General features: G+C 48.6%; 1 protein-coding gene across 4 annotated transcripts in view; it reads right to left on the bottom strand.

Moving 5' to 3' along the window:
* The window catches only part of PTPN2 (protein tyrosine phosphatase, non-receptor type 2), a 77,275-nt gene extending 74,971 nt beyond the window's left edge, over positions 1-2,304 (bottom strand). The window contains exon 1 of one of the 4 annotated variants that reach the window (XM_021096022.1): positions 1,734-2,304. In XM_021096022.1, coding sequence (XP_020951681.1) covers positions 1,734-1,895 — 162 coding nt within the window. In that variant the 5' untranslated portion in view covers positions 1,896-2,304. The remainder of the gene's footprint in view (positions 1-1,733) is intronic. The other 3 variants (XM_021096023.1, XM_021096020.1, XM_021096021.1) reach the window with 3 other exon arrangements.

The raw sequence follows: 20,719 nt of genomic DNA, 5'->3' as shown, positions 1-20,719 counted from the left end.
CCATTTCTTTCTTGGTTTGTGGCCTACTTTTAACATAATATCAGTGTCTGCAGGATTTGTACTGAGCAAACTAATGTGCTTGCTCTTCCATTAGGAAATAAAAAATAACAGCACTGACCAACCCACTATATGAGTCCTAGGTACATGCCCACAGAAGGGTTTCCTTGAAAATGCATGTGAAGGAGTTCTCATCAGGACTCAGTGGTTAACAAACCCGACTGGCATCCATGAGAACTGGGGTTCAATCACTAGCCTTGCTCGGTGGGTTAAGGATCTGGCGTTCCAGTGAGCTGTAGTTTAAATCACAAACGTGGCTCAGATCCAATGTGGCAGTGGCTCTGACATATGTCGGCAGCTACAGCTCCATTCGACCCCTAGCCTGGGAACCTCCATATGCCGCGGGTGTGGCCCTAAAAGACAAAAAGAAAGAAAATGTATGTGAAAATTTCAGTTGATATATATGCATTTTTCTTGTGAGATAGATTACAGTTTTCATTAAATATTCAGGGATATTAATGATTAAAAAAAAAAAATCAGACAGTTTGGGAGTTCCCTCTGTGGTGAAATGGGTTAAGGATCCCAAGCTGCTGCAGCTATGACACAGGTCCCAGCTCCCACCGGGCGCAGATTCGATTCCTGGTCCAGGAACTTCCATATGCCCAGGGGGCGGCCAAAAGAAAAAGAAAGAAAAAAAAAAGTCAAACTGCTTAATCAAAAATGTTAGCTGAATAAAGCTGCAACAGGCAGCTTTCTCTCTTCAAACATGAATTCTAATAAACCACTAACAATTTGGGGACAGGAGCCTCGGCTAAAACAAACAGAACTGCACAAGACATAGCTGGAAGGCTCCCACATAAAGCTTCCTACGAGAATTTGCATTTAAAACTTTCTATAGCTGGAAAAGTCCTTAAAGTTAATACCCAATTCTCCACACTCCAACCACGTGAATCAGGGTATTTATTACACTTCCTGCTAAAGTGTTCAAGAAGAAAACGTTACATCTCGAACACAAGAGAAACTGTCATCTAATTAAATGGGAAGGGGGAAAGTCCGGAATCACTGCGGTTTACAGGAAAGCCTTAATTCTGACGTTTCACTGTGCAGAGCGACCGCGGGAGCAGCATTAACTCACCAACCACTCAGTACGATCTTGGAAACAACGTGCTAATGATTAAACGGTGGAGAACAGACAACCGAGTCATTTTAAAAGAGCTTAACTCAAGTACACTTGGAAGTGAAATGCTCGGCAGGTAGCCTGAGAAGCCAACATAGAGCTCGTTCCCTCGCGGAAAGGACTGTAACCCAGGAGGGCCTGGGGAAACAAGCGCCCGGGCGGGGAACCCCTCACGTCGCGCGGAAGTCGGGATGGGGCACGGGGCGACCATTCTCGGCACCCCCTACCTCCCCGAGCTCCTCCCCGAACGCCGAGACAAACCGGGCGCGCCGCAACGCCCCTCCCCGCGAACCCCCGCCCCTGTCACCCCGAGCCCCGTCACCTCGGGCCCCGCCGCATCCCCGCCCACGCCCGCCACCGGCACCGCCCCCGGAGACGACTGCGCCTGCGCGCACGCCGGTACCCTGCTGCCCAGGCCCAGGCGGCGCACGCGCGTCCTGACGCGGCCCGCGCGCGGCCACTTCCGCCCCAGCGGGAGGCGGGGGAGGCGGCGGGCGCTGGCGGGCGCGAGCCGGGTCCTCGGAGGGGCAGGCGGCGGCTGCGTGAGCCCTCCACTCACCAGGTATAGCTGCTGCCAGCGATTCTGAGCGTCCAACTCCTCAAACTCCCGCTCGATGGCGGCCGACATGGCGGCGGGAGGGAGCTGGCGCGAGGGAGCCTGCGCCGGCGGAGAGGTTCGGGCCCCGCACGATCCGGGCAGCGCGCTGCCGCTGCCGCGCATGCGCGCTCCACGCCCGCCCCGCCCCCTCGCAGACCGGGGCGCGGGGAAAGTACCTGGTGCGTGACGTCAGCGCGCTGCTTGCGCCACGCGGGCGGGGCACCGGGGGAGGCGTGGTCCTGACGGCGCCCAGGTGGAGGGGGCGGGGCCGGGAGGAACCCCGGATATGCAGGCGAAGGACGCGGAAGGCGAGCTGCCGGGGTTCTGGGCCTCGTCGCTTGGCGAGTGTGCTGGGGAGACCTGTTTCCTCCTTGCCGTCCCATGTCTTTTTCCCTGTTAGTCTTAATTTTTAGAACAGCGTTGCTTGAACTGATTTTGGGGGAGGGGTTTATGCTTTTTAGGGCCTCACGTGCAGCATATGGAAGTTCCCAGGCTAGGGGTACAGTCAGAGCGCTGCTGCCAGCCACAACCAGGTCCAAGCCGCCTCTTCCACCTACACCACAGCTCATGGCAACTCCGGGTCCTTTACCCACTGAGGAAGGCCGGGGATCAAACCAGCATCCTCATGGGTACTAGTCCGAGTCTTCACTGCTGAGCCAGAACAGAAACTGCTGAACTTCATTTATTTATTTGTCTTTTTAGTGCCACTTGCTCTGCATATGGAGGTTTCCAAGCTAGGGTTTGAATTGGAGCTGTAGCTGCTGGCCTACACCACAGCCACAGCAATGCAGGATCCAAGCTGCATCTGTGGCCTATATCACAGCTCATGGCAATGCCGGATCCCTAACCCACTGAGCAAGGCCAGGGATGAAACCTGAGTCCTAATGAATACTAGTTGGGTTCATTTCCACTGAGCGACAATGGGAACTCCCTGAACTTTATTTTAAATGTCATCTAGGTCAGTTTAGACCCGTGTCCCACTTTCTCCTCTAGGAGGAAATAAACCAGACCTGAGGCCAGCTTCTGCGCAGCCTCGGGTTTTGTGCCAAATAAACCGCTATAGCAGAAGAGGTAACCTCTTCTGGAGGTTGGAGACTACACTTGTAAATGTTCCACAACTGAAAAGCTAGTGTTACCTCTGAAAAGGACAAATCATCTTTTACCAAACAAACTGCTGATGATGAAAATCATCTCACTTTATGTTAAGATAATCCATTGTTGGGAAGCTCACGTGCTTAGAACATCTTATATCACCTTCAGTAAGTAATGTGAAGGGTTAGAAGAACTTTAGCTGTGCATCCACTAAATAAAAGTTAAATTTAACCAAAGTTCCCATCGTGGTTCAGTGGGTTAAGAACCAAACTAGTATCCTTGATGTTGTGGGTTCATCCCTGGCCTTGTTCAGTGGGTTAAGGACCCCACATTGCTGTGAGCTGTGGTGTAGGTCACAGATGTGGCTCAGATCTGCTGTGGCTGTGGCGTAGACTGGCAGCTGCAGCTCCGATTCAATCTGTAGCTTGGGAACTTCCATATGCTGCAGATGCATCCCTAAAAAAAAAGTTAAATTTTAATTAAAGTGAAATGATAGAGTCCTCTGAGCTCTTTCTCAGCGAGGTCTGGGCTTTTGGAGTTCCCAGTTTCTCTCTGCATTGTCGAATTCCATTAGGAGTCCCCGAATCTCAGTATCTGAGCATTTACAGTTTAAATCAGGTTCCTCATCTTCTGCCGTCCCCCAAGTGACATCTGGCCCACCTTCAGCAAAAATCCTACTAGATCAGCTTGCCCAACCAACATCCCTCTCCCCTTTCTCTGTATAAACCAAGACTACTACAGGGTGTTCCCGAAGTGACGCAGCCAGTTATTAATCCCAGGTTGTCTTTGGATCAGTGCGGGTTTGACCCTGCAGAGGAACTTCAAATGGAGTCCTTGGGAAGTTGCATGTCCCCAGAGATAGACTTGAGTGTAGTTTCAGCTTTTCCAGAAATGGAATCTTAAAAGGAGTATGGTAGGAGTCACCTGATCATCACTAGTTGGGTGATCTCTGTGATGGACCCCTGACCCTGACCTTGCAGTAACCAATTGGCTTCTCTTCTGAGAATAATTCCCTTGTTCCTGCTCCCTTCTGCCCATAAGTCTGTCTTTTTGGTAGTTCCTCAGAGCTCCTGTCCATATGCCCAATTCATGAATCATTTAATAAAGCAAATAAGGAGTTCCCATCGTGGTGCAGTGGTGAACGAATCCGACTAGGAACCATGAGGTTGTGGGTTCGGACCCTGCCCCTGCTCAGGGGTTAAGGATCCGGCGTTGCCGTGAGCTGTGGTGTAGGTTGCAGACGCGGCTCGGATCCCGTGTTGCTGTGGCTCTGGCGTAGGCCAGTGGCTACAGCTCCGATTCGACCCCTAGCCTGGGAACCTCCATATGCCTCGGGAGAGACCCAAAGAAATAGCAAAAAGACAAAAAAAAATAAAAATAAAAATAAAGCAAATAAGATCTTTAAATTTTACTCAGTTTAATTTCGTTTTTTTAAACACCGCTTGGTGGAGTTCCCATTGTGGCTCAGCAATAACAAACCCAACTAGTATCCGTGACAACATGGGTTCGATCCCTGGCCTTGCTCAGTGGTTTAAGGATCCGGTGTTTCCATGAGCTGTGGTATATGTTGCAGATGCCACTTGGATCTGGCGTTGTTGTGACTGTGGTGTAGGCCGGCAGCTAAAGCTTGGATCTGACCCCTGGCCTGGGAACTTCCAAATGCTGCGGGTACGCCCTGAAAAGACAAAAAACAAACAATAAACACCTCTTGATAATTTTCCGGCCACTGACACCCTGTTCCTGGCTGGGCTATAAATTTGGCTTTCACATTCTATATATGGATCTGAACCCCATTGTTCCCCCTTACGGTGGTCCCTATACCTAGCTTAGTAGTCACCCTACAAACACCCTGAAGAAAGGCTTCCTTACCTCATCATCTACACGTGTCAGCAATAATTATTTTCTTTGACAGAAATTAAGAATTCAGTTCCTCAGTTGAACCAGCCACATTTCAAATGCTCAAGAGCCACATGAGCCAGTGGCCAACACATTTGCAGAGCACACAGCATCAAAATGCTCTGGGACAGAGCTACCTGAGAGGTTTAAAATACCTGGGGCCAAAAAGTGTCCTTCCACACCTAAAATAATAACACTGATCAGAAAAAAACTGTGGGAGCTAGAAGAAGTTGAAGAAAGAAAATTAAGCAGCCAGTCGGACTTTCTACTTACAGAGTATAATTTAAGATACATAAAAATCTCACTCCAGAAATGTCCCACAATCTATTGTCCTGGTTTCTGAAGTTCTGTCCTTGAAATGGATTACTGACGTTCAAGGCGTGGTATCTCCTGGGATGTTCTGCAGTTCTTGGCCTCAGTCAGCTCATCAAATCCAGATCTCTATCTCACAGAAGCAGTTCTTGTCACCAGATACACACTGTCCCTTAACTCACTTGTCCACCTCCCTGGTTGGGGAGCAGTGCTTGTCCTCTAATGGTTTGCTCCAGTTTGCTGAGAGCAACGAGGATTCTAAGGCAGTGCTTGTCACAGCAGCAGCATTTGCGTCCACTGTGAGCCATGAAAGGAAAATTTCAGGCCCCAGGACGCTCAAGGCACAGGTGAATTACATTCCCAGGTGGCACCATCTACTTGGTTCCAGGTGGGGGACAGGTTGCCCCAGATCTTCCAGCCTCCCTAGAGTGGCTTGGAAGACCTGGTGGCATCTTTCAGTGGCACGTGACAGGGACAAAGAGCAGAAGAGGAAATGAAGGTTGAGGAAAGCGTGACGGTGGGAGAATTACTGCACAGGGGGCAAGTAGGAGGTCTTTTTTATGACCTCGGAAGCTTGAGATGCAGCAGGGTGTAAAGATTTCTGGGAATGTTTCTGGGGTGTATCCTCTGAAAACTGGAATAAGACTAAGAAAGTGATAAGAAAGATCTAAAGTGGAGTTCCCACGGTGGCTTAGTGGTTAACGAATCTGACTAGGAACCATGAGGTTGCGTTTTCGATCCCTGGCCTTGCTCAGTGTGTTAAGGATCCGGTGTTGCCGTGAGCTGTGGTGTAGGTCACGGACGCGGCTTGGATCCTATGTTGCTGTGGTTCTGGTGTAGGCCGGCAGGTACGGCTCCGATTCGACTCCTAGGCTGGGAATCTCCATATGCCACGGGAGTGGCCCAAGAAATGGCAAAAAGACCAAAAAAAAAAAAAAAAAATCTAAAGTATTCTTCAAAGCTGTAGTTGGATTTTTGGTTTGTTTGTTTTTTTTTTCCGGTCTTTCTTTTTAGGGCCACACCCATGGCATATGGAAGTTCTCAGGCTAGGGTCCAATTGGAGTGTAGGTACAGCCACAGCAACTCAGAATCTGAGCTGCGCAGCTCACAGCAATGCCGGATCCTTAACCTACTGAGCAGGGCCAGGGATCGAACCCGTGTCCTCATGGATACTAGTTGGATTCATTACCACTGAGCCATGGTGGGAACTCTGGATTTTTGTTCTCTTTTGTCTTTTTTTTTTTTTTTTTTTTTTTTTTTTTTGCTATTTCTTGGGCCGCTCCTGCAGCATATGGAGGTTCCCAGGCTAGGGGTTGAATCGGAGCTGTAGCCACCAGCCTAGGCCAGAGCCACAGCAACGCTGGATCCGAGCCACGTCTGCAACCTACACCACAGCTCACGGCAACGCCGGATCGTTAACCCACTGAGCAAGGGCATGGACCGAACCCGCAACCTCATGGTTCCTAGTCGGATTCGTTCACCACTGCACCATGACGGGAACTCCGGATTTTTGTTCTCTTTTGAATGAAACTTCACGCAGACAGGGGTCCAGGGGCCTGGCTTAAATAGTGCAGTGGCAGGAGGGTCCATAGACATTAAATAATGTCAAAGCAATCTTGTAAATCTTCTCAAACTCAAGTTACCCAAATGGAGGCCTTCTAGCTGAGACCTGCTTCTTTTCCCGCATTCTCTCTCCCATCACCCATCCACCCCAGCACAGACCTGGACTTTATCGTCCCCATCTCCCCATCCTTTATCTTCTGTGTCTACTGGCTCAGATTCTTCCTTCTAAAGACTCTGTCAAACCCATGCTCCACTCTGCCCCTCCCCCATGCTGCCTTTGTTCAGGTTCCATCATCTTCCTGCCTTGTTTCCTGTCCTGTCCAATTGTACGACATTCCATTTGGGAATGCCCAGTCCAGCACAGTGCCCAGGATACAGTAGGTGAAAAATAAATGTGACTGGGAGCTCCCCTGTGGCCCGGAGGATTAAGGATCTGGCAGCGTATTGCAGGGGCTTGGGTTGCTGGCTGGCCTGGGAAATTTCACATCCCTTGGGCACGGCCCAAAATAAAAAAATAAATAAACAAACAAATAAATGCGACTGAATGGATTTTTTGGACATTGAGATTGTTTCCAGTTTCCCTGTCATATAAAAATGCTGCGATATGATTTTTAGATATAACTGCTCCTTCCTCTTGAAGGATTATTTTCTTGGAATAAATACCCAGAAGTGGAATGACTGGGCCAAAGGTATCAATGCAGCTCCGTTTAGACATCCCAGAGGCCAGCCCAGAAGGGGGCCTGAGTGCAGATGCACCATGTGGGAGGTAATGCCAGGAAAGCCTGGTAAAGAAGTGTGGAAGGGAGGCAGGGACAGGAGGGAAGGAAGTGGTAAAGGGTTTGCTACCAACTGGACCTGGTCCCACTGGGAACCCTACAAGGAAGTACAGAACCAGTGCTGTTGCCCAGATGGAGGCAGAGGAAGCTGGGGTTACCCACGAGCTGCCCCACCTGTCCTGGTGTGAAAAAGGCTCCTAGAGGCCATTAGCTCCCTAGCGCTCCAGCCTGCTGGCCAATGTGACCTAGGTGCCTTCCCGCCTCAACTGCATGTTTGCTTCCCCCCAGATTCACAGGTTGAGGTGGAGGCGGGGCCTTAGGGAGGCCAGTAGGTCCTGAGGGTGGAGCCTCCTTAAAAAATCCTCAGAGAGTTCTCTTGCGAGAAGACCAAAGGCAGTTTCTGTAAACCAGACACCTGGCTCTCTTTAGACACTAAATCCGCTGGCATTTGGTCTTGCACTTCCCAGCTTCCAGAACTGTAAGAATTATTTGACCCACCCAGTCTATGCTGCTTGGGTTGTAGCAGCCCAAATGGACGGTTCCCACGGCCAGAACATTTTTAAGGAGAAAATAGCCTCTGAGAGTAGAGGTGATTGTTGAGGGGAGATGGGCCAGTGCTTAGCTCACCCACTAAAGATATTTTTGTAGCTTTTGAAAAGCACTACTAAATTGCTTTATGAAAGAAAAGAACCATTGTGTTCTTAGATAGGTATCTAAAACTATATGAAAGGAGTTTCTGTTGTGGCTCAGCGGTAGTATTGGACTAGTATCCAGGAGGATGTGGGTTCGATCCCTGGCCCCACTCGGTGGATTAAAGAGCTGGCGTTGCTGTGAGCTGTCTCGTGGGTCGCAGATGAGGCTCAGAGCTAGCGTTGCTGTGGCTGTAGTGTAGGCTGGCAGCTGTAGCTCTGATTTGACCCCAAGCCTGGGAACATCCATATGCTGCTGGTGCAGCCCTAAAAAGACATAAATAAATAAATAAATAAAATGATATGAGTTTGCCCACATCCCTGCTAACATTAGGAATTATAATTATTCTCAACAAACTTAAGATATTTGAATGCGCTACATTCTTTTCCTTGTTTTCTTTTTATCTGCAACTACTCCCTACTTCCTATTATTTTATGCTTAAGTGTAAATTGGGCTGCTTCTTAAGTGAATTACAACTAAATTAAATAAAAATACAAAAAAATTCACATTGTTTGCAGAAAATTTTTTCTCCCCAGGTGGAACAGAAGTTCTAGACAGTTTTAATTCATATTTCTTCTATCAAATTTTTTTATGAAGTACGTTTTTACTATGGAAGATGCATTCAAATCCCCAAATCTTAATCAGCTGTGCTCAGTATCATAGCAGTATGAATTCTATCTTTTGAGTGCCTCTCACTTCCTGCCTTGCGGTTTCCCTCATGCTGACACATGGCACACCCTAAAGAACCCACTCTTCACCAAAAAATGTCTAACTCAAGTGCAGGGAACCAGACAAAACTATAATTCAAAAAAGATGGAGCTCCTGTTGTGGCTCAGTGGGTTGAGAACCTGACTAGTATCTATGAAGATGCAGGTTCCATCCCTGGCCTCATTCATTAGGTTAAGGATCTGATGTTGCCATGCACTGTGGTGTAGGTCACAGACATGGCTCAGATCTGGCGTTGCCGTGGCTGTAGCATAGGCCGGCAACTGTAGCTCTGATTTGACCCCTAGCCTGGCAACTTCCGTATGATGCAGGTGTGGCCCTAAAAAGCAATAACAGCAACAGCAAAAAGATACATGCACCCATATGTTCATAGCAGCACTCTTTACAATAGCCAAGACATGGAAGCAACCTAAATGTCCATTGATGGAGTGATGGATTAAGAAGATGTGGTACGTAAGTACAATGTAATACTAGTAAGCCATAAAAAAGAATGAAATAATGCCATTTGCAGCAACATGGATGGACCTACAGATTATTATACTAAGCGAAGTAAGTCAGAGAAAGACAAATACCACATGATATCACTTATATGTGGAATCTAAAATATAACACAGATGAACCTATCTACAAAACAGAAACAGACTCAGACATAGTGAACAGATTCGTGGTTGCCGGGGTGGGGCAAGGTCCTGGAAGAGTAGAGGGGAGGTGGCTGCACAAGGAGGATGAAGTGGCCAGAGTAGCAGTGAAAGTCCTGGGCCTGGGAAGACTGTGCTGGTGACAGACAGACCCAGGGGCTCTGTGCTGGGGGTGAGAGGGATGGCAGCCAGCTAATTGGGATGCAACCTGACTCAAATCATGAAAAAGGAACCCAGGTGTTGGAAAGCTCAAGTGTGAAATTAACCACAGCAATGGAAAATCATAGTCTCTCACTCACAGCTTAAATCAGTTCACAGACCTAAAAGCACACTGATTGGCAGGAAGCCTGCCAGTTCCCCCTGCTGAAAGACTTGGCAACACCAGTACAAGTATAAATGGTAGCTATGACCCCAGCCCTTCTCCAGAGAGCCTGCAGCCATACATCAGGGCTATGGAGCCCAAGGAAAGAGATGGAGAATCTGGGTTGCCCTGAACTATGTCCAACTTACCTCCAGGTAGAGTTGGGCTTATGAAGACAGGTGATAAGTGGAGTTTTGATCCAAGATCCCCTGTCGTGGGACCACTAGGTCCATTGGGTCCATGGCCTGGATGTGGTCAGTTCCCAGTCCCAACATGTGTAGTTGTGAAGATACACAGCATTTGAAGAGAGCCCGTGCAAAGATTTCCTGGCATGTAGAATAAGAAAGATGGGGAGAAGTTACTGAAACTGTCCCCAACCAGGCAAGATAAAAGTTAGGGCAATCCAGAGTTCCCTTCATGGCTCAGTGGTTAACGAACCCGACTAGGATCCATGAGGATGCAGTTTCCATCCCTGGCCTCGATCAGGGGGCTAAGGATCTGGTGTTGCTATGGGCTGTGGTGTAGGTGGCAGACTCACCTCTGATCCCGAGCTGCTGTGGCTGTGGTGTAGGCAAACAGCTGTAGCTCCACTTCAACCCCCAGCCTGGGACCCTCCATATGCCGCAGGTGCGGCCCTAAAAAGCAAAAAAACAAAACAAAATAAAAAACAGACAATCCTCAGGGGAACAGCAGAGCGTAGTACAGCCCAAGGGATGGAGGGTGCCCTACAACACCTGAAGGATCAAGGCTAATAAGGGTGAACTAGAGTAAACTTAACTAAGTAGTGAACCAGTTGCCACACCCAGTACAGTGGGACTGATCAAAGTTTACAGCACCTGTTACATGGTGTTCTTCTCAACATTTGCCAGTGTCAGGGTCAGAGGAAGTGAGCTCTCACTACCTTCCCCAGGACTCTGACTTCTTGTCACAATATGGTCCTCTGGGATCATGACCTTAGCGTCTACACTGGATCACTACTGGAGCTGTTCACTCCAAGTAAACCTTTTGATCCTCCTCATTTGCGTAGATGCCTGACTTCAGGACCTGGGGATCATTTGCATATACCCTTGGGGTTCCAGTTGAAATTAAGACTTCAGGGAGTTCCCATCGTGGCACAATTAAAACGAATCCAGGAGTTCCTGTCGTGGCGCAGTGGTGAACGAATCTGACTAGGAACCATGAGGTTGCAGGTTCAGTTCCTGCCCTTGCTCAGTGTGTTAACGATCTGGCGTTGCCGTTGCCGTGAGCTGTGGTGTAGGTTGCAGACGTGGCTCGGATCCTGCGTTGCTGTGGCTCTGGCGTAGACTGGTGGCTACAGCTCCGATTCGACCCCTAGCCTGGGAACCTCCATATGCCGCGGGAGCGGCCCAAGAAATAGCAAAAAAAGACAAAAAAAAAAAAAAAAAAAAAAGAATTACAATAAAAAACGAATCCAACTAGGAACCATGAGGATGCGGGTTTGATCCCTGGCCTCGCTCAGTGGGTTAAGGATCAGGCATTGCCGTGAGCTGTGGTGTAGGTCCCAGATGTGGCTTGGATCCTGCGTTGCTGTGGCTGTGGTGTAGGCCAGCAGCTATAGCTCCAAATAGACCCCTTGCCTGGAAACCTCCATATGCCATGGGTGCGGCCCTAAAAAACAAAAACAACAACAAAAAAATCAAGACTTTAGTATCACTTTTTAAACTGTTAATATTTTATTTTTAAAACAGAGTAAAACTATTTTTAGAATATTTTAGAAAATATGACACAATACTAATTTGTTTATTTCAGGTAGTATCTATATGAGTATTTGTCATTACTTTTTTTTCTTTTCTGTTTTTTTATGGGTTTTTTTGGTCTTTTTAAGGCCTCACCCTCTGCATGTGGAGGTTCCCAGGCTAGAGGTGGAATTGGAGCTTTAACCGCCAGCCTACACCACAGCCAGTCCTATTCTTGAGGACTAAGTGGTGTGTCCCTCCTGTGTGGAGAGTGGCCCAAGTACTGCCTTGTAGCACCTACCACTCTGTGGTAACCTCCTGCTGGCTGTCTCCCCTCCCTGGTGATGGCGGATGGGGCTGCCACCAGCACAGGCCCCAGGCCTGAGGACTTGTATCCTAGTTCTCGCTGAGCTGCATGGTGCTGTGTGGGCACCTCTGTGGCAGAGGGCAGAGTGAGGGGACTGGACACCTGCGGAGCCAGGAGAAATCAGGATGGATGACCATCTGCCGGAAATTGCAGTGCCGGATGCTGAGTACCACGAAAAGAAAGTCAACTCACTTAGTTTACTATTATTTTTTCCTTTTTCAGCCCCACCTGTGGCATATGGAAGGGCCTGGGCCAGGGATGGAATCCCCGTCACAGCTTTGACCTGCACCACAGCTGCAGCAACACCAGATCCTTAACCAAATGGTGCCACAGTGGGAACTCTAAACTCACTTACTTTATTTTTATTTTTTATTTTTTGTCTTTTTGCCATTTCTAGGGCTGCTTCTACAGCAAATGGAGGTTCCCAGGCTAGGCGTCTAATTGGAGCTATAAATGCCAGCCTATGCCAGAACCACAGCAACACGGGATCCGAGCCGCATATGCAACCTACACCACAGGTCATGGCAACGCCAGATCCTTGACACACTGAGCAAAGCCAGGGATCGAACCCACAACCTCATGGTTCCTAGTCAGATTCGTTAACCACTGAGCCACGATGGGAACTGCATTAACTCACTTACTTTAAATTTAGATCTTCAGGGTCCAGTTCCATTTTAATAGTTGTTCCATTTGAATGTCCCATTACAATGAATCAATCCTCTATTGTTGGACATTGAGAGTGTTTCCTGATTTTCACAATTATTAATAACAGCAAAAGAGCATTTTGATGTGTTGCCCAAGCTCCCTCTGAAAAAGCTGTCCTAATTCACTTCCCGTCAGCAGTGTGCCTGGGGGTCTGACACACATTACCTGGAAATACAAATGCGAATTTGCTGAGAATCTGGGACTGCCCTAAAAAATGTACACAACTGGTCTTAAAACAAATGCGGACACCACTTGTTTTAAGAACGTATTACAGGGAGTTCCCGTTGTGGCGCAGAGGAAACAAATCTGACTAGGAACCAAGAAGTTGCAGGTTCCATCCCTGGCATCGCTCAGTGAGTTAAGGATCCAGCTGTTGCTGTGAGCTGTGGTGTAGATTGCAGGCACCTCTGGGATCCGGCCGTGCTGTGGCTATGGCCGTAGGCTGGCAGCTACAGCTCTGATTCAGCCCTTAGCCTGGGAACCTCCATATGCTGCAAGTACAGCCCTAAAAAGCAAAAAAACAAAAACAAAAACAACAACAACAAAAAAAGAACATATTACAAAATCCACAGGCCTCTGTGATGCATGTGGATTTATGCAGCGTGGGTTTAGAAAAGTGCTAAAGAAGAGACACTTCCATGTCCATTCAGTGCTCAACCAACACGTGTCAAGGTTCCTTGCAGCATGCCAGCCCCCACCTGCAATGCTGGGGCCCTGGCACCCATCTGTGCCCACCCAGTGGGGACCCAGACCGCCACAGGGAAGCAGCTGCACTGTTGCCAGCTGCAGCCCAGTGCCCCATGAACACCGGCTTCCTAGTGCCCCGCATTTGGCCAACTGAGCAAGAAGAGTCAGGTGAGGGCTCTGTTCTGCTCCAATGAAGGTTCTGTGGGGAATCCTGCAGCACAGAGCAGAACAACCTCCCAGCCCAGTCTTTCTCCGCCCCTTTGGGCTCTCTTAGAAAGTGCGGGCCCCCTCCATGTCCATCCCACCCCACACCCCCGCCCCTCATATCCCCCCACACACACATCCCCCATCCCCCCATCCTGCCCCACCCACACACAACCCCCCACACTGCTTCCACACCTCCAGGCTGCTGGGCCAGGGGCAGCCAACCAGGAGAGGCTCATCCTGAAGGACCTGAGACAGACCAGGCTGAGCGATGAGGCTTGGGGTCCTGCTGGGGATGCAAAGCAGAGGTCATGAACCCTGGGAGCCGGTCAACTTGGCAGAATCACCAGTCTGAGTGCCAGCCCTCTGTCCTCAGGGGCTGTAGCCAAACAGCGTCCAGCCTGGATGGACCACTTGGGGGCCATACACATGGACCAAGGTGACGGAGAGTCACCCAAAACAGCATGTCAGTACCGCTGTGGACCGCATCCCTTGAGACTCTGGAAGGAAGCACTGTGCCAGCAAGGGACAGTGACCCCTCACTGCTCGGAACTGCCCAGCCCACAGAGTCCTGGGTTCTCCCCTCCTGGGCAGCTCATTGCCAGTGAGAGGTGAGGACTGGGCTCTTAGATCCTGAGGGAGCTGGCTGGGGACCAGGGTGCCAATCTGTTGGAGAATGGCTCAGGTCGTCAGTGTCAGAAAGTGAGACACGTTGGACAAGAAGAAATCTTGACAAGGCTCTTTACTTCTGCAGAAGGGCTCTGGCTCTCCAAAAAGTGTGCACACCAAACAAAGGACCCTCGCCTATTTATCCCTAACGCAGGTGATGTTCCTGTCCCCTTCCTATCGGTCAGGTCAGGGCGCACATTCTTCCCCGTTGGCTAATCTGAAACACATTGTTACTGGGAGAAGAGGGAAAGAGGAGGGGGTTGGAGGAGGGACTTTTAGCCAAAACCAGACCAAAATGAAGTAACCAATTTCCTTTGATAGAAAAGACATTATGTTACTTTCCACACACCCAAACCCCCAGCCTCAGGGGGATGCAGAAAAGTTTGACAAAGGCGAGACAGGGCGGGCTCCTGGCCCCAGATCCCAGTTTTAAAGCGGGAGCCCAGGGAGTTCCTGTTGTGGGGCAGCAAAAAACCCACATGACGTTGTGGGTTCCATCCCTGGCCTCACTCAGTGGGTTAAGGATTAGGCGTTGCTGTGAGCTGTGGTGTAGGTCACAGACAGGGCTTGGATCTGGCATTGCTGTAGCTGTCGATTAGGCCAGCAGCCACAGCTCCTATTAGACCCCTGGCCTGGGAACTTCCATATGCTGTGGGTGTGGCCCTAAAAACACAATAAATAAATAAATAAATAAGAATAAAGACAGAGACCAGACCACCACCTATAGCAGTAGCTGGACGATAGCTTTTGCAGTGTGTTCTCTGAGAGTGAGTGTTACTTCTGTTGCCACTGTCACTGGTGGGTCTAATATCAGCCAAGCAAATGTGGAAAGTCATATGCCCTCCAGCCAGGGGCACCCCAGGGCTCTGTTTAGCCAGATTGCTGGGAATGTACAGGCTTACAGGAGGCAAGTATGGGGACAGAGTTCTCATCCACTGAAGATAACTTTTCATGCTTTTTAAAAAGTAATAGTCTTTCAGCTTCAAATCTGCTTCATAGGCTACTGGATCCCTTGCTCTTTTTAGCTAGGCTTTAAGACTAACTTCTGTTAAAGTGTTATTGCAAGGAAGGCTAATGTTTTCACAGAGCCTGCCAAAATAGATAGGGATGACTTTTTCTAAAAACAGTTCCAGGAAACAAGTCATGACCTTTTTAAAACAAAGATTCAGAATCTGGGTTTGTGAAAAATGCTGTATTGATGATCCCTATGATATTCTGAGGATCTTTTAAAGCAAAAGTAATAAACAAAAATAAGCGATTTAAAAGACTGTGGGGGTTGTTGAAAAATTTTTAAACTACTTTTTTATTTTTATGGGCTGCTAAGAAATTTTTCTTATATTTTAAGAGTAAATGATAGTTGTTTCTTTACTGTGCAGATTTTAAACATGGTGAAAGTTTAAGTCTTTAACCATCCTACATTCTCTGGACTGTAATATTAGCTTTCAAACGAAAACTTTACGTAAGCAGTTCAGCCCTTTTCTCTTCCATGAGAGAAAGAAAAAAGAAGGAGAGAGTGGGAGGCAGGAAGAAGAGGAAAGAAGGAAGGGGAGAGAGAGAGAAAAGGAAGACAGAAACTTCTGGATTTACAGTTCATGGGCTACCCATCTAATGGTATCCGTTTGTGCCTGTGTGAAGGTCATTACCATCTGTGTGAAGGTCATTACCAGCGGACAGCCCCTTCCTCTGGATTCTCAGCAGTGCCCCTTTCAGAGACTGCTGGCGGTGCCTCTCACTGGTCTACAGGACTGTGTTCTTTTGGGGCAGGAGTTGATGAGAATTATTTTGGAAAACTCACCACTCTCACTCAGATGCAGCTTTTCCGGAGCAGAGTATTTTCAGAACATTTACTGGCAGCATAACACAGATGATATCACAGGAGTGATTCCCGCTCTGCCTGCTGCTTAATCCCCCAGTTAAACACCGCTATGACCTCAGCAGCCCCCGCCAGGAGGCTTGCCAAAGACAGGCTGCAGTTAGGACTGCTTCTCACCAGCCTGGGGAGGCTGCTTTTCACCAGTACTAATTCCAAATAGCATGTAATTCCCTTTAGGTATACAGATTTAGATGTACTTTGTGGAGATCTGAAATTGCTAACCAAAATTTTATTTTTTCATTTTTACTTTTTGTCTTCTTTTGTGGGGGGCGATACATATGCAGTATATGGAGGTTGCCAGGCTGGAGATCGAACCGTGGTTGTAGCCGCTGGCCTGCACCACAGCCATAGCAATGCCAGATCCGAACCATGTCTGGGACCTACACCATAACTCACAGTGACGCCAGATCCTTAACCCACTGAGTGAGGCCGGGTATTGAACCTACGTCCTCATGAATACTAGTCAGATTTGGTTCCTCTGAGTCACGACAGGAACTCCCCTCACCAAAATTTTAAAATTCCAAGTGATTGAGCCTGATGATTGCATTGCACCAGCATCACATGGAGTCATGGATTCAGAAAACTGTGAAGATTTGACTCCTGCACTTTTGCTACGCCTTTGTCCCCAGCAAAATGTTACCTAAAAATTGGGTAGAATGAAGAATATTGGCATTGTGTAGCAACGCATATTCCTTGCTCACAGAAAGACGTCTACAAAGGATACCTACTGCTCTCATTCTCCTGGTCCCAAGTTTCAACACCTGTGGGACCTGAAATGGCATTTGTGCAGGTGACCTCCACGGCCCCCTGTAGCTCTGTCACTCTACGTGTGTGTCACTCCCTGAAACAGAGGGGAATTCCTGTTCTAGCAAAGGAGGGAGTTGAGTGGCCAAGAATGGCCTTGGCCCTTGGCCTGGCTGATGCCTCACTGTCTCACCCCAGGGAGACTAGCTCTAGGCCAGTTAACCAAATTGGAGCAAGTGTGGTAGTCACACCTCTGCGACCCTTAGCAGAGGACATGGAAATGGGATCTAGGGCGTTAAACTCAGGGATGCTGAGGCCCAAGGACTGGCCCTGGAAGAAAGCTGTGCACCCAGCCCAGACCACACTTCCTACCAGAAGAGCTAGTCCTCGAGCTTAGCTTAGCCAGCAGAGATTCTTCCTCAAGAAACAGAACTTTGGGAGTTCCCGTCGTGGCTCAGTGGTTGATGAATCTGACTAGGAACCATGATGTTGTGGGTTTGATCCCTGGCCTCACTCAGTGGGTTAAGGATGCAATGTTGCTGTGAGCTATGGTGTAGGTTGCAGACGAAGCTTGGATCCCACATTGTTGTGGCTGTGGTGTATGCCAGCAGCTAGACCTCCGATTTGACCCCTAGCCTGGGAAATTCCACATGCCTAGGGTGTGGCCCCGCACGCCCAAAAAAACCTCAGCCACCTATGTTTCGCTGGACCTCCCAACCAGATCCCCTAGGTCCTTGCCTGGGAAATGCACTTGTGCCCCTTAAGACTCCAAGTCTTAAGCAAAAGCAGCTGGAGTAAAGTTTTTAGTCCTCACTTAATCAAGAGAACTCTTAGGAATACCTGGGGACTGAGACTCGGGTCGGGTGGGCAAGGGCTAGTGAGTACAGGTTCAGGGTCAACTCCCACTGCCCTCTGGCATGTACCTCTGGTGTTCTGTCGGATAGCCAGGCGAATGTCCGTGAAAATTAATCAATAGTCAATCCAGAAAGAAATGGAAAAATGTATTCTACCAACCCAAGGATTTGTTCAGTCTTTTGGAGAGCTCTCCAGTCACAGCCCAGTTATAAACATTTTTGAGACAAGCTTCTCTACCAAATGACCTGCCCACAGCCTTCACCATCCAGGTCTGCACGAGCGAGGTGAGTATCGAGTCCTCACAACTCTTACAGGATCTGGGGGCAAGAAGAGACAGCAAGAACCGACAACTGTCAAGAAGACTTGACAACCGAGTCGGCAAGAAGCGGCACTGCTGCGCTAAGTGGCTGATATGTTGGGTTAGACTGACTGCAGTGTAACTGAGGCTATCCTGGTTGATGGTGTAGCACAGGACGAGGGGCCTTTGTGCACCAAACCGGTCTGATGGTGTCCACTTTGTGAGTTTTTGTTGCTGCCAAAGCCCCCTCGGTTCCCGCCTATTTTCCAGCCTCCAGGAGATTCTGCGAATCCCAATTTCTCTCCAGTGTTGCCTGTATTTAAGATTGCAACCAAGGAAGGAGTTCCCATCATGGCTCAGTGGTTAACGAATCTGACTAGGAACCATGAGGTTGTGGGTTTAATCCCTGGCCTTGCTCAGTGTGTTAAGGATCTGGCGTTGCCGTGAGCTGTGGTGTAGGTCACAGACGCGACTCGGATCCCAAGTTGCTGTGGCTGTGGCTGTGGTGTGGGCCAGCAGCTACAGCTCCGATTAGACCCCTGGCCTGGAAACCTCCATATGCCATGGGTGTGGCCCTAGAAAACACAAAAAGACACACACACACACACACACAAAACAAAACAAAAACAAAAACAAAAACAAAAAAAGATTGTAACCAAGGAAGATGATGGACACCCACTAAATGTGGTAAAAACCCAAATTTACTCTATAGCAGATTCTATTTACACAAGCAGTATTATGTTTCAGTTCCAGCATAATGTCAGATACAGCTTTAGGATTTGTTTGGTCATTGGCTGATAGACCAAGTTCCACTTCGGCCTATAAGTGTGTTGGAAACAAAGTGCCATCCCGTCGCTTGACACAGTGTCAGAATGGAGCCTGGTGACCTGGGAGTGTTCTGCAGATCACCGCCTTCCCTGAGAGGGATGTCTTTCCCATGTGGACAAGGGTGTGGTGACAAGTGAGCAGCTCAGGCTGGGTGCAGGCCCATGGATCAGTCAGCGCCACAGCAGAGAAAAGAACTACAGAAACACAGGGGTCAAGGCCAGTGGATAGGCACTCTTGACTGTAGGGTTTGGGGTGCAGTAGGAAGTGGGGAGGCTGCCCCCCTAGACTGTACTCAGGCCCGAGAGGGAACAGGCAGGCACAGCGACGTTACGCTCTACAACATGCCACCTTGTGACAGTGTGTATTTAATCTGCAAGGAATGCTGTGAGCCACCAACCAACAGGGTCTCAGGACAGCCACCAACTAGTGTATCCTGTTGGACAGAAGGTCACCTCACAGGGAGTTAACGCCCTCAGTGTTCCTGGGCTGTGCGTGGGGTGAGGGGATGAGGCCATTCATCCCAAGTGTCCTAATCAACTGAGCACCCCGGGGCAGGGGGGCAAGAGGGAGGCAGAGTGCTCCTGGCTGAGGTCAGCGGGAGGCACAAGCACATGGGAACCTTAGTGTCTGGTGGCTCTTGGGCTGGACCTGGAATTTGTTCTGAGCCTTGCGTTAGGACCACTGAGCAGGCAGAAGTGACGAGGTCATGGGTAGGTTACATCCCAGGCTGAAGGCAGTCCAAGATCCAGGGGCTTGTTTAATTTGTGGAATCTAGGAGTGTTTTCAGCCTGATCAGACAGATAGGCAGAAAGAGGAGACATGGTTCATGGATAGAAGGACATTTAAAACTTCAGCATGAAAGAACATATGAAGCTGACTTTCATTCATTTATGACTCGAACAAACACAGTTGCATTTGCCAATGTATTAATCACACATTCTAGGTGGACAAAACTGGGATCTAGGTGCACTGAGGAACGAACACCTGGGCAGTTCTCGCCTTTGTGTACCCCATAGATGGGAAAGTCATTTCTGGTTTATTTCTGTATTTGCCTGGAAGTAAATGTCAGTGGAGAGAAAATCTCCCATTTCACCCCCTGTAAACAGGGCTCCTACATGAAAGAACACTCTGGATGTAATGTGAGAAACGGAATCAATACAATGACGGATGAATCATAAAAATGTATGTACACTGAAGTTTGGTTTTGAATTGAATTTCATGGTTACTGCAGATTATTCAATGGATGCTGAGTTGTTACTAGCAAGTTCCAGCAGCTGCCTGGAAAGCATCCGTCACCAGCCAGCAATAGATGCAGAAGAGCCCATTACATGGTCCTTCTGCGCCTCAGGAGAAAAATAACCCTTCGCTAACTCACCGTGAAGGCCTGCACTCTATAAGGACTTTATAAATAACAATGTCAGCATATCCGTCCACCACATGTAGTGGCTAATACAGAGTTTTCATGCAACTTCCTAAGAATTAGACTTTACTCAGAAAACTATGTAATTTATTCTTGTTGATGTTCTCATTTATAATCACAAAAATCAATAATTTAATTTGAATTTACTCACTTGCCTTACCATCATCTAAATCATTATTATGTTGTTGTTGTTGTTGTGTTTTTAGGGCCATACCCGTGGCATATGGAGGTTCCCAGGCTAGGGGTCTAATCGGAGCTGTTGCTGCTGGCTTACACCGCAGTCACAGCAACATGGGATCCAAGCCGTGTCTTCAACCTGCACTACAGCTCACAGCAATGCCAGATCCTTAACCCACTGAGCAAGACCAGGGATTGAACCCGCAACATCATGATTCCTAGTCAGGGTTCGTTTCCACTTCGCCATGACGGGAACACCCCTAAATCATTATTAAATGAACCCAAAGGATAAGCTGTTCAGAGTTCCCTCATGGTACAGCAGGTTAAGGATCCATTGCTGTTGGGGAGTTCTGGTCATGGCTCCGTGGT

Source organism: Sus scrofa, chromosome 6, assembly GCF_000003025.6.
Source record: "Sus scrofa isolate TJ Tabasco breed Duroc chromosome 6, Sscrofa11.1, whole genome shotgun sequence".
Lineage (NCBI taxonomy): Eukaryota > Metazoa > Chordata > Mammalia > Artiodactyla > Suidae > Sus > Sus scrofa.
Note: the sequence above shows the minus strand (reverse complement) of the source record. Positions and strands in the feature narration are given on the sequence as shown.